The sequence below is a fragment of the Rana temporaria genome, chromosome 2 (genome assembly GCF_905171775.1).
Source record: "Rana temporaria chromosome 2, aRanTem1.1, whole genome shotgun sequence".
Classification (NCBI taxonomy): domain Eukaryota; kingdom Metazoa; phylum Chordata; class Amphibia; order Anura; family Ranidae; genus Rana; species Rana temporaria.
In genome coordinates, this window is record NC_053490.1 from 469,088,385 (window position 1) to 469,102,228 (window position 13,844).

The window sequence follows — 13,844 nt, forward strand, 5'->3', positions numbered from 1 at the left end:
CTGTGACACGTATTTACCAGGCACTGCTGAGCCTGCCTTATGAGCTTACAGCGGTGCGGAGAGGAAGAGTTTCAGGCAGGCAGCAAGGTACCATGGGGTATGTAGTCCTTAGAAATCCAAAGCAAAACAGCAGATAAGGAGCTGCAAAGAATTCTAAGAATCCAGTAAGTTATGGAAAGAGATGGACAGCGGATAGGCGGCACTCACAAAAAGAAAGGAGATTTCTCAAGTAAGCTTATACTGGATTGTCAAAAAATAAGTATTGGTTGTATTGCTATTACAATGCTGATGCTATAAAATGAAAGTGTATGCTGTGACCATAGAACTAACTCAAGGGTCATAACTGAGGGCAGAGATGAGTAATTTACATTGTAATTTCCCCTGTCCTTTATGCCTTTCGATCACTGAGCTATCCTTGGTGTAGACAATGGTGCAAAGTAAAGCCGGGCACCAGGCTGGGTCGTTGGGTTGAAAAAAAAACTGTTATAGACCCGCTGTACCAACTATGCAAAGTTAGTACTACCATTAAAGTTATAGGCTGATAATTTATTTGTCAGTGGGCAAATGTACAAAATAAGATTACGGGGTATTGCCTCACTGGAGATATTTAAAGCGGGGGTTCACCCTTAGAGGGCACTTTTCCCCCTTAGATTCCTGCTCGTTATTACTAGGGGAATCGGCTATTTATTTTAAAATATGTGCAGTACTTACCCGTTTACGAGACGCATCCTCTCCGTCGCTTCCGGGTATGGGCTTCGGGAATGGGCGTTCCTTCTTGATTGACAGGTTTCCGAGAGGCTTCCGACGGTCGCATCCATCGCGTCACGATTTTCCGAAAGAAGCCGAACGTCGGTGCGCAGGCGCAGTATAGAGCCGCACCGACGTTCGGCTTCTTTCGGCTACGAGTGACGCGATGGATGCGACCGTCGGAAGCCTCTCGGAAGAATGTCAATCAAGAAGGAACGCCCGCTCCCGAAGACCCATACCCGGAAGCGACGGAAGAAGATGCAGCTCGAAAACGGGTAAGTACTGCACATATTTTAATATAAATAGCCGATTCCCCTAGACCGAATGAGCAGGAAGCTAAGGGGAGATTTTTTTTTTTTTTTTAAATGGGTGAACTCCCGCTTTAAGGTGTAGGGGTGGGTACCATCATCCTATATTTAGACAATGAAGGGAAGAGGACCTACATCTTTGTGTTCCCACATACCAGTTGGGTTCTATGCTCCTTAGTGTTAACTTAACGCAATCACATACAACAATTCTACTATTGTCTTCTTGTTTTTCCATTTTATGTATTTTTCTTAATAAATGTATAACTTTTATCAAAACCTGTTTCAATTTCTGGGTACCAAGATAGTCCTTCAACACTACTGGCGTTATAGGGCAACAAAATAAGGGATCAAATACTTTTTTCCCCTCACTGTATGTGTATGGAAATTTTGATCGGTGTGTAGCCCTGTCTGTTCAATGGAAGGATTGTTAGGCCAGTTTCTGTCGAACAGCATTTGATCAACCCGAGTTGGGAGAGTGGTAATCTATGCTTCACCTGTAAATTATTAGTGCAGGCTGCCACTGCCTGCCCCAGGTCTCAGACTAACTAATCATGGCAATCCAAGTAGGCTGGAAGTTTATCCAACAGACTTCTCCTTTCTGCAGATGAGGCTGTGCACAGTGAAATAAGCAGGGGGTTAGAATCACAATGTTAACTATGGAACAACAAATCAACATTAGCAAATAAGTCAGTTAATGAAATGTTAATGCATTTATACTTAAACTGCTAGATTTGTCAACTGCAGTCTTGGCATCTAGGCCTCAATGACCTTTGGCCTTAAAGGGGTTAAAGTTCACATCAACAATGTGCTTAATATTATTTTATCACGTTCTCTTGTTCCCTTGAATTAGGAAGGTGGGGAATATTTTGCAGTTGCAAAAGGTACTTATCACTATTATACGCTTAAGCCCTTAACAAGGGGGAAATAGTTCTTCATATTCTGTGTATAAATGCTTCCTGCAAAAAGAATCCTGTTCCCTTAAAGCATGTTATGCTTGTTCTGTGTCATTTGGCCCTCTCTATCACCTGAAATACCCGACTGATCATGCCTGGCTATACCCTCCCCTCTGTAAACTGACCAAAATATATCAGGGCTGCTGAGCCCTGACACAGTGGTCAGACTATGTGCCTCCATCATCCGCAGCCCTGCTCTCCTGCGTCTCCTCTGTCCTCCCCTCCCTGCCTGTCTGCTCGTATAAGTGTGTGCCCCCCCGCTGCTCTCATATTTGCTACTGAATTCTCCCATCCTCTCTGTACCATAATAAGTGTCCCTGTGCTATGTAAAAAAATCGGCCGGATTGTGCCTACATGAGCGTGGCTCCCTGCACTCAGAGGACTGTCTCTTTCTCTTCTCTCTCGGCCGAGTTGGAGAGAGATGAGAGCCGAAAGTCAGCTGAGCGCCGCTCATATAGGTACAATCCGGCAGATTTTTTACATAACACAGGGACACTTATTATAATGGTACAGAGGATGGGAGGATTTAGTAGAAGTGGGTTAACCAAAAGAACTGTTCTAGTGCAGCAGTTTTTCTGTTTATTCTACTAACCTTTCTGTTGGGTTCTCAATTCCTCAGGACCCACTAACAGGCAAGATTGTAAGTATTACCTTGGGGAGATGTAGACTAGAATATGGCAATCACAGTAGCAAATTATATCACCTGTGATGTATTTCAGTTATCTTGCAAACCTGGCCTGTTAGTAAGTTCTAAGGACAGGAGTTGAAAACCACTGTGCTAGGCCTTTTTAATGCCAAAATACTACAAGTCTGCTTTCACACTGAAAGTGCACAAGCGTCGGAGGCGAGTTCACCGCTCCTAAAGCGCTGCAAAGAAGCTGCTGACATGACTTTTGATGCCCTGCCAGTGCAGCGCCCCAGTGTGAAAGTACTCGGGCTCTCACGCTGGGTTTGCAGCCGAGGCTTTATTCAGGCGCTTTACATGCGCTATTTTTAGCGCTAAAGCGCCTGAAAAAAAAATCCCCTCCAGTGTGAAAGAGGTCTAATAAATAAATGAAAACTCCTACACTGAACTTAATAAAAGATCTTGCGAGCTACCAATTTGATAGACAATAGGTCTAAAAAAGAGCATCCAATAAGTGAAAAGAGATGTTAGAATTCCTTTCAGCTGCTGACAACAGTCCCACTCCCATAAAATGTGTTAAATCAATCAAAAATTAATACATTTTGCCGTGCTGTATGAATAACTCTGTATTAATACTATTTAATTAATACAGTCATGTGATTCCAATCCATAAAGTGCAAATGCCAGTTTATTCATGCTTTGTATAGAGTGGTACGCTGATAGCACCTCTAAAATGTGAATACAGTGGCTTATTTTAGACAATAAATTTGAGATGAAATGTTATCACACTATCCAGCCTATATTTTATACATGAATCGAGGATATCCATAGTGAAGGATCCTATGATTTGCAGAGTCCATTAACCTTGCGCCCAGTGTCGGTTCTACTGCTTATTTGACCAAACTTAGCTGTGCGGTCGCAACCCCTGAGGTGAGAGCAATCACACGGGGCAAGCATGTGTGTGAAATCACTGAAAGTTTTATTCTGTGAAGCACAATCACAAGTCACTGAGTTTTTTTCTTTGGAGCACTGCATATAGCATCAATTGATCGTTCATGGACTGAACACTTATTTATGTCACTTTTATTATAAGTAATATCAATTGTTCACATTGAATTTATGCACTATAACACAGTTATTATTTTTGCATTTTACACCTTATGAATTGGTATTGTGTTTAAATATTTATTATGCAATAGAGGAATGCACATATATTGTGGCACAATATTATTTAATACTTTTTATTTCCTACACGTTTCTAGATAAATATGCCCACCTTTGCATTACAACACTTCTTAAATATGGAAACAGCTAGGACTAGGAAATTCTGCATTTCCAATATTCAATAATCATGTTCTCAACTTACAGGATCAAAGAAATTCAAACTGTACCAAGAATTACATTTAATGGTCGTGCTGCCAAGTCCGTGAGGTGTCAGCTTTTAAGCTGTACTTAATATTCTTACTGTGTGGCCAATTAGCGCTTTTATCAAATATGTTTTTTCCCATCCTTTTCATGAGCTTGATGGGATCAGCGATGATGTCAAATAACTATATTATTTGTGGATTTGCAACCAATCGCAGGTCTCCAGTGACCTCTGAATTAGGTACCATTCATTCACAATTCATGCGAAGAGTGCACTAAGTAAATACAGAAAAACCTTGGTTTGAGAGAGTAACTTGGTTTAAGAGCGTTTTGCAAGACAAGCAAAATGTTTTAATACATTTTGCCTTGATATACAAGTGATGTCTTGATATAAGAGTAGCGTCATGTCACAACAGAGTATAAAAAAGAAGAGAGGAGCCTCCTAGTGTAGCAATACGGTTACATTTAATGAAGGTACAACATTTAGCAACTTATTGCTACACTTAGAGGTGCCTCTCTTCTCTTTTATACCCTGTATAAAAAATGCTTTGATATACAAGTGTTTTGGATTACAAGCATGTTTCTGGAATGAATTATGCTCGCAAACCAAGGTTTTACTGTAGAATATATATAAAATATAGCATGGAATTTCGATTTTACACTAAAAGTGGCAGCGAGTACCAGTTTTGGGTGGGTGGAACAACTTGGAGCATGAACTGCCTTGCCTCAATCAGGACTTTATAGGGGAGATTTCTGCACAGGAGCCTCTGGGCATCACTGCCTACAATGGATATCAATATTTTTACACAAAGAAGAGTACAGTACACTGGTGCGCAGTCATGTTAGAACAGGAAGGGGCCATCCCCAAACTGTTCCCAAAAAGTTGGGAGCATAAAATAGTCTAAACTGTCTTGATATGCTGATGTCTTAAGAGTTCTCTTCACTGGAACTAAGCCCAACCCCTGAAAAACAAGCGGCGCAGAGAACGTAAGCCAGGCCTTCTTGTCCGAAATCAGTGCCTTACCTCACAAATGCGCTTCTGGAAGAATGGTCAAAGATTCCCATAGACACACTCCTAAACCTTGTGGACAGCCTTCCCAGAAGAGTTGAAGCTGTTATAGCTGGGTGGGCCAACGCAATATTGAACCCTATGGACTAAGACTGGGATGCCATTAAATGTGTGTGTAAAGGTAGGTGTCCTAATACTTTTGGCAATATAGTGTATGTCCGATAAGCAACTTAATGATGCACAATTCAAAGAAATGCAATTTATTAAGCTGTGAAGCACCACAAATACAAAGGTGAAAACAACCACTTGATCGTATGATAAATACCTAAAATACATGAAGGTCATATACACACACACACACACACACACACACATACTAGGGCTGGGGAAGAAAAATTATTTGAATTATTTTTTCACCAGGACCGGTGTTGACACTGCGCCGGCCCTGAGGAGCTGCGGGCAGGAGTTTTTAGGCGAGGCCGCGGCTTCGGCCTAGTCCACGGGGACAATGCTGAAGCCGCGGCCTCGCCTAAAAACGCCTGCCCGCAGCTCCCCAGGACCAGCGCGGTGTCCATAAAAAAAAAACAAAAAAACACTTGATTCATATCGTGAATTAAGTTGTTTTTTTTTTAAATCGCATATTTTTTGGGGGAGAAAATCGCCCAGCTCTAATATATACACACACACACACACACACACACACAAATTATTTTGGGGCATTCAATATTAGTACTACAAATAAAGGGGGTTCAATGATTTAGGGCTACCATGATAATGAATAGGAATGATAAACAGCTAGAGATGCCTACTATGGCCTACCATTGTTTCTTTACCAATTTGTAACCAATTTCAAGTTCAATTACACAAACATGGGCACAAATTCTTTGAAAAAAAAAAAATGGTATCTTTTTTTATTCTTGAATTTTTCCTCCAATCATTACTAAGTACTGGTTCCAGGGCTGTGAGTTTGGCAGAAGAAGCACTTGGGGTCACTGCTAGTGCAAATTAAGCCACCTACCAAAATGTCACTTCTGCCAATAACAGAGAGCAAATCAGAATGTGATGTTCATTTGTGACCAAACCCATTGACATTGTCTCAAAACAGATGAATTAGACAGAAAGCAATATAAAGTATTGCACACTTACCACTCTTCGGTGAAACAGTAATTCTGACAGCCATTTAACATCATGCGGTTTGAACATCATGAGTACTATAGTGGAGTTTGGATCATAGTGCAAGCTATTCGCAAAAATCGACTCTGGGTAGCAAAGCCGGAAAGTAGTCCTTTGCCCAACATCATCTTCATATCCTAGGACAGGACCATCATTCATTCTAACGAAGAGAAAATAATATGGGAGTAAAAAATAGTCCAAATAATTGTAGTACAGCAATACCTCTGATTGCAAGTTTTCTGATAGCGTTTCGGAATACAAGCTATTACTTAAAAAAGTCTTGCAAGACGAGCGGGATTCAAGCCTCTGCGGTGTGCAGTACTGCATTTGGTCAGAGGTGAGGGGGCACCGGTGACACTCGGAGTCGTTTGGATGCACTCAGAAATACGTCCCAAGGGTTTCCGAGTGCATCCGAGCAACCTATGAATATTTCTCAGTCTCTCTGGTGCGCCTCCCCCCCCCCTCTGGCCAAATCGGTACTGCATACAATAGAATGCAATGTGGAATGAATTATCTTTGTTTCCATTGACTTTTATGAGGAAACTTGCTTTGATTTGCAAGTGCTTTGGATTACAACCATTCTCCTGGAACGGATTATGCTCGTATTTCAAGGTTCCACTGTATATATATTTTAAAAAGCATTATATATTTTATAAATGGGTGTCTTAGGTGCTCTAATTTGCCTCTGTAAAATGCGCACCAAGGAGCAACAACTAATTCAAATAGGACTACAGCTTTAATTACAATGAGGTCAAGAATCTAACTCTACTGTTGGCAGGGGTGCCAGGATCCCAATACCAGCGAAACAGAATCATAATTGCAATGGCAGGTAAAACAATTCACAGACAATATAGTTTTTTTCCAATGAAAATGTAGTCGTTCGCTTGAAGTTCATTTGTTAGTGAAATAAGTTGCAACTTATTCAGAGGGTGCCAAACCAAAAAACTTGCTCCATTCCTTAAACTTTTGATCCATGGGATATAAAAGGGAAAACCTCTTAAGAGGAACAAAATCCTGATAGGAAGTTCCCAATCAGCATACACTGCCTGTTCCAGCAGGGGGTGTAGGGGAAAAGTCTGTGTGGCCTGAAGAGGCCTCAGGAATCGCAAGGGGACCAGGGAGGTTCAGTCACCTCTGCTTTTTTAAGAGGCACTTAACTTTAAGAACTTAAAGGCAGAACGAACCATTGAGTTAGAATGAAAGCCTCTGCGACTGAGAGGCAGACATCAACTGTATCTCCTTTTGTCCAGATTGCTCAGAAGCAGGCTCATCTGCCGAGCACTCCACAATATCCTGAGCTTTTAGCTCTTCCCCATTCTCAACCCATTCCTGCTCCAAACTAGGAGGCTCCAGGAAATGGAATCTGTCACGCTTCTTGCCACCCTGTGTGATGGAGGCAATCATGCCAGCAATCCTGTGCTCTAACCCGGCTAGGGCTGAGGACAGTTCATCCTTAGTGAGATAAAAGGTGAAGCAGCAGCGTTGATTTTAGGCATAATCCCAGACAGGCACAGTGGCTCAGATTGCATCATGTCCTTCGGGGGATACAACACTAGGGATACGACTAGGTTCATCAGAAACTACTGACAACATAGGTGTGCCCTTCCCTGTAATGGTAGTCCCACTCCTCTTTTTTGAGGACATTTATAGCCACAAAAAGAGAGCACTTGGGTGTAGTATTAAAACACCTCAGAAGGGAGACCCTTTAATAGGGCTCACCAAGCCTCTATGTAACAATCCTAAGCACCTTTAGCCTGCCATGCAAAACTTGGTGACTCACGTGACCTGGGTAAGGAGAAACGCATTACAGGCAAAACCTTGCAGGATCTTGAGTTTTCTTTGCGAGGTTCGGGTACCATTTATCTAAGCATATTAAGCCTGTGTCAAGTGGATCAGATCGGTCAATCCCATAATTCATTTTGGAACAGTTTGTGAGCTAGAGACCTGGAGCTCAGAGAGCTCAAACAAACCGTGCCATACACCTGGCAGACACTGGTAAAAAACTGAAGTGCTTCCTGTGTGGGAGGAGTTATATAGGGGATCACTCCTGTCTAAAGACCTTTTGTCTACCAGTGTCCATTCACCTGGAGATGGAGTATAAACCAGCAGGTAATGAATATTAGCCTAACTTTGTGTCCCATGATGTATGAAAAAGAAACTCATGACACGTACACACGATCGGAAATTCCAACAAGAAAAGTCTGATGTGAGCTTCTGGTCAGAAATTCTGATCGTGTGTAGGCTCAGATCTGACTTTTGATGTCAGAATTTCCGCCAACAAAAGATTGTGAGCAAAAAGTCACTCGTCTGTATGCAATTCTAACGCTCAAAAAAAACATGCATGCTCAGAATCAAGCAGAAGATCCGAACTGCCAATTGAACTTCATTGATCTCGGCTCGTTGTACGTCTTGCACGTCACTGTGTTCTTGACGGTCAGAATTTCTGACAAGATTTGTGTGACCGTGTGTATGCAACACAAGTTTGAGCCAACATTCCGTCAGAAAAAAAAACACGGTTTTCTTGTTGGAATTTCTGATCATGTGTACGCGGCATAAGATTTCACTGAAACCAATAGACAAGGTTGTAAAACAACTGCAGATGCTAATAGATGTGGTCAAATGCAACCATTCTACTTTCCTGCAGGTGGATATAGGAACAGAGAACAAACGACTAATGGAATTGCCTCAAGGAGATTACTAGCTGATCAAGTTGAAAATTCTGTAGAATGGTACAATTATTTGTTCAATGATGGACACGTTTTCTGAATGTAGAGTTATGAATTAGGGATTTCACCAATTTGAAAGCTAAAAAGTACATGTTGATGAATTGTAAAGATATAAACGGTTATATTCTTTTTTTTTTTGGGGGGGGGGGTTATATTCTTTTAATTGTAACAGCTTCACTTAGACTACTGTGACAACCCAGTCAGAAAAACAAAACCAGTGCATTGGCGGCATATGCAGGATGAAGCAATGCAAATCTACTGAAGAGAAAAAAAATAAAGTTCTCAAGTGTCACACTGACCTGAGGTGACTCACTACATCGTGTTCAAACTTCATGAAATGTACAGAGAGAATAAAAAAAAGACACACAGTGTCACTGTACCTTATAATTACATCATAGCTATCAATTTTCTTGCCTAATGTGCTGTTTCGAAGCACTCCACCATTCCCAACCACAACACATTTCTTGCAGGAAATACTAGGAAGAAAACAGACACAAAATAGTGATTAGTCAGTTCTACACAAGACATAGTTTACTGTGTCATTCATGGCAAGTTCAAACTCGTCCCTGTCTAGGATACAAAATCAGTATAAATAAAAACAAAAACAGGCAAACTACGGGATCCTTTTTTTAATTTGTACTAATATTTAAAGTTTCAGGACAAACTTTGTCCGTCCAAAAAGTACTAACATGGCAGCAAATAAACCAATTCTCAATAACAATGAAATCTATAAAAGATATAAAAAACAAACTAGTCTTTATGACCCCTTTCATGTTTTATTACTCACCAATGTTAGGGTTGGGGGGTGCCTGCCTTATGATTCTTAGTGACACCAATGCCCAGAGAAGGGACTTTTTTAATTCGTAAATGACACCTGTGCCTGGGGAGTCTTTTATTCTCCTCCTCACTAGCACTCATGACTGGGATGGTCCTTTTATTAAACTCATTGGTACTAATACACATGGGGTGTCTTACTCCTACTGACCACTGAAGCGGGGGCATTTTATTACTCTCATTGACCACTGAAGCCAGGGCATATGATTTTTTCTCTGCTGATCATCAACAATGGGGAATTCTTTTACTCCCACTGACCACAAACATATGGTCATGTTTGCTCCCAATAACCTCAGTGCCTGGGCAATTTTTCTATTCCTACTCCCCACGGTCTTTATCCTTAAAGCAGGCCCAATCCTCCTCTTCTTGGGTCCACCGTCGGGGCTCCTGGCTCCTCCCCCTTGACCAGTTCCCCCACTAGCTAGCCACTTACTATGGGATCACTGGTGTGTGCTCGCTCCTAAGCATCCATAAGACACATTAAACCGTGGCTCAGCCCTGTCTCCTTCTCATTGGCTCACTGGCTGTGATTCACAGCCGTCAATGGCTCCTACCGCTGTGTCGGCCAATGAGGAGAGAGAAAGAGACCCGGGGAAAGCCGATGCACCTGTGCACATCACTGGATTCAGGGGGGGGGTTTAGGTGCGTATTGGGGGGCTGTGGGGGAAGCAGCACAGAGGTTTCCCATCTTCATGCATAGAATGCATGAAGGAAAAAAAACATCAGCCCTAAAACCACTTTAACCATCTCTCTGATCCTGGTATTAGACATTTCATATATTTCACATGCAGTTTTTTGTTTTTTTTACAGAAATACATAAGGACTGCATTTCCTATACTTCAAGCACAACATATTGTGTTTGGGGATGGCCACTAAGAAAGTTAGACTCTGTTCACAGCTAACCTTTCCGAATTGCAGGCGGAATCGCTGCAAATCTGCCCCTGATTCGCAACAACGGCAAATCGAGGGATGCCCGTGTGTTCCTCATTGATTTTAATAGCACCCTAAATGCAGCACAATTTTCCCATGAGTCGGGTGACAATCGCGGAAAAAAACTCACGGACAGAATCGCGGCACACACGTCACCCAAAGAAATACAGGAGCTTCTTTTGGGTGACAGGGGTCCCAGGATTTTATTTTTGCATCTTTACGATTACGATTGTCGGCCCCTTACGTGGAGATGTGAATGGAGCCCAAGAGTCATTTCCTTTTCATTACATCTAATTGTCGACACCTCACAATACTTACTTTCTGATTTCATCCGGAAGGTCACACTTTGGAAGCTTCTTTAGAGCCATATCGAAATATCTATCTGTTAAAACAGAGATTAAAGTATGTCAAATAACATAACAATCCTATAAGGCTGCATTCACACCTGAGCGTTTCATTTTCAGGCAGAAAGCTGCACGTTTTACTTGCGATTTGTACAGGTCAGGTGGTCACCAAAGTAAGAAGCAGAAAAACGCCTGTGATCTGCCCAAAAAGGAGCTCATGTACTTTTTGGAGCTTCAGGCGTTTTGCTTCAGGTGACAAAACGCTCAGATGTGAACAGGTGCCATTAAAATTAATGGGATTTTGCTTGTCTGGCGTTTTACGAGCTGAAAACTCTCAGGTGTGAATGCAGCCTAAATGTACAATATACACACTATTCTGGAATACAGACTGACTTATATAACCTGATTAAAAGGCAGACTGGTCATACAAACCAGGAACTAGAGATTCTGTAGAATATTTGCAGTGGTCCAGCAGTTTACAAGAAAAAAAGGAATGTATTATGCATAGGTAAATGCCATCAAATGGTAGACAGTCTAGAGAAGGTGACTATTTTTTCTCTGCTCAGGATATGCTGCCTTTAACTGTTATATATCTCAATATCAGTGCAACTATTTGTCAAATCCATATTTTCTGTATAAAGTACCCTAAAGTTAATTTTAGTGCACACAAACACATATTACCTATTGTTTGGTAAAATATAAAGAGGAGGTTGAATCAATTAAAGCAAAGTTCCACACGTTTTTTAGTTTATTAAAAGTCAGCAGCTACAAAAAGTGTAGCTGCTGACTTTTAACAGACACTTATGCCGTGTACACACGATCAGTCCATGAGAACGGACCGATGGACCGTTGTCATAGGTTAACCAATGAAGCTGACTGATGGTCCGTCGCGCCTACACACCATCGGTTGAAAAAACGATCGTGTCAGAACGCGGTGACGTAAAACACAACGACGTGCTGAAAAAAACGAAGTTCAATGCTTCCAAGAATGCGTTGACTTGATTCTGAGCATGCGTGGATTTTTAACCAATGGTTGTGCGTACTAACGACCGGTTTTGACCTATCGGTTAGCAATCCATTGGTTAACATTTAAAGCAAGTTGGCTTTTTATTAACCGATGGTTAAATAACCTATAGGGCACACACACACACGATCGGTTTGGAAGTCAGGAAGTCCCTCTAAAAAGAAGGTACCCACTTCCCACCCCAAAAAAATACATGCCAAATGTGGCATGTAAAGGGGCAAGGAGTGCTTAAAGGGGAAGTTCCACTTTTGGGTGGAACTCCACTTTAAAGTGGAACTTTTAGTCAGAATCTGCTAGATTACTTCAGGCTAAACCCTTTTACAGGTGCAGCTATGTAAAACATTAAAAAAAAAGTGCCTATACCATTTAAAATTCAGCAATACGCTGTCTCACCCTGCTCTGTACATGCTCAGTTACGCTCTATATTTCAGCACTGTGACAAATTTGTAGAGACTTATTTGCTTACAGGTCTTAAATATCTACTGCTGTTGAGGGGCTCTGGGCTTCAGCGAAATGGCAACCTCCGGCAAGAAGAATAAGGAACAATGGAGGAGACAATTTACAGCACATAATAAATTAAAGCGGTGTTCCACCCAAAACAAAAAAAATTAAAACCAGCAGCTACACATACTGCATAATGAAGTTAGATGCAGATTGGCTACCATGCACAGCTGTACCGGATATTGCACTTTTCAGTTCAAGTAAATCAACCCCAAAGACTACTGTGCAGGCATATGGTTTACAGGACTGTCTCACCTTTGTGCTTACATCATTGTCCAGGAAGATTTTGATCCTGGATGATGCCGGAAAACAGTTGGTTTGGGCTTTCTGGAGAGAAAGTATGCTAAATGCATTGACGGAAGAGTGGTGTGATCTATAATGTATTTAAAAGGTAATATATGGCTGTAAAAAAAATGTGTTTTTCATGTGAAGAGGGTGAAAACATCAGATCTCTAATAAAGAGTGATTGAGAAGAATGGTCTACATCAGGGATATGGATTTAGCGGATCTCCAGCTTTTGCAGAACTACAAGTCCCACGAGGCATAGCAAGATTGACAGCCACAAGCATGACACCCAAAGTCAGAGGCATGATGGTACTTGTAGTTTTGCAACAGCTGGAGGTCCTCTAATTGCATATACCGGGTCTACATTATAGCTGCCATATAGCTAGTGGAAAATAATGGGCTTTTTTGGGCATGTGATGCTTGCCAGCTAATGGTCAAGCGTCTTCTTACCCTTACAAAATACCATAAGGATCTTGAAGGGAGCATTCGTACTGGTGGTGTATTTGTGCATTTGCTTGATTAAAGTGTTTTTTGAGATGTCAATGTATCAGATCTCAGCGCATATACTACTCAAACCCATTGTTTTTCTTTTGTTAAAGTGGATGTAAACCCTCACATATACCCAGTGAAGTGAACAGCCAGAGATTAAACAAATCTCCCTACATAAGTTTTACATGTACGGTATATCTGCTGTCTTCATATTTATATACGGTTTAGAGAGTGCACGCCCTGTTAGAATTTTCTCTTCCCGATTCCACTGTAGGAGGGGATTGTTGCTAGACACTATGAGACAGCTGATTGGAGGAAAGGCGCACACACCCCCTCCTCACACATGCAAAGGTTACCTGCTAATATAGTCTAGCCATGTGCCAATCTATTTATACCAGGGGCAGGCAACCTGGGGTCCCACCATGCCTCTGGGAGTAATTGTAACTGCCAGCCTAGCAACACCTCATGGGAAATGTAGTTTCACAACAGCTGGAGGGCTACCTGATTTATAGCAAACTCCCCCGACACACA

General features: G+C 41.7%; 1 protein-coding gene across 7 annotated transcripts in view; it reads right to left on the reverse strand.

Moving 5' to 3' along the window:
• Positions 1-13,844, reverse strand: part of ST3GAL6 (ST3 beta-galactoside alpha-2,3-sialyltransferase 6) — a 220,123-nt gene that overhangs the window by 24,112 nt on the left and 182,167 nt on the right. For 6 of the 7 annotated variants that reach the window (XM_040338708.1, XM_040338710.1, XM_040338709.1 and 3 more), the window contains 3 exons: positions 10,989-11,052; positions 9,287-9,382; positions 6,154-6,340 (listed from right to left, as the gene is read on the reverse strand). In XM_040338708.1, coding sequence (XP_040194642.1) covers positions 6,154-6,340; positions 9,287-9,382; positions 10,989-11,052 — 347 coding nt within the window. Of the gene's footprint in view, positions 1-6,153; positions 6,341-9,286; positions 9,383-10,988; positions 11,053-12,794; positions 13,111-13,844 lie in introns of those variants that run through there. The other variant, XM_040338712.1, reaches the window with a different exon arrangement.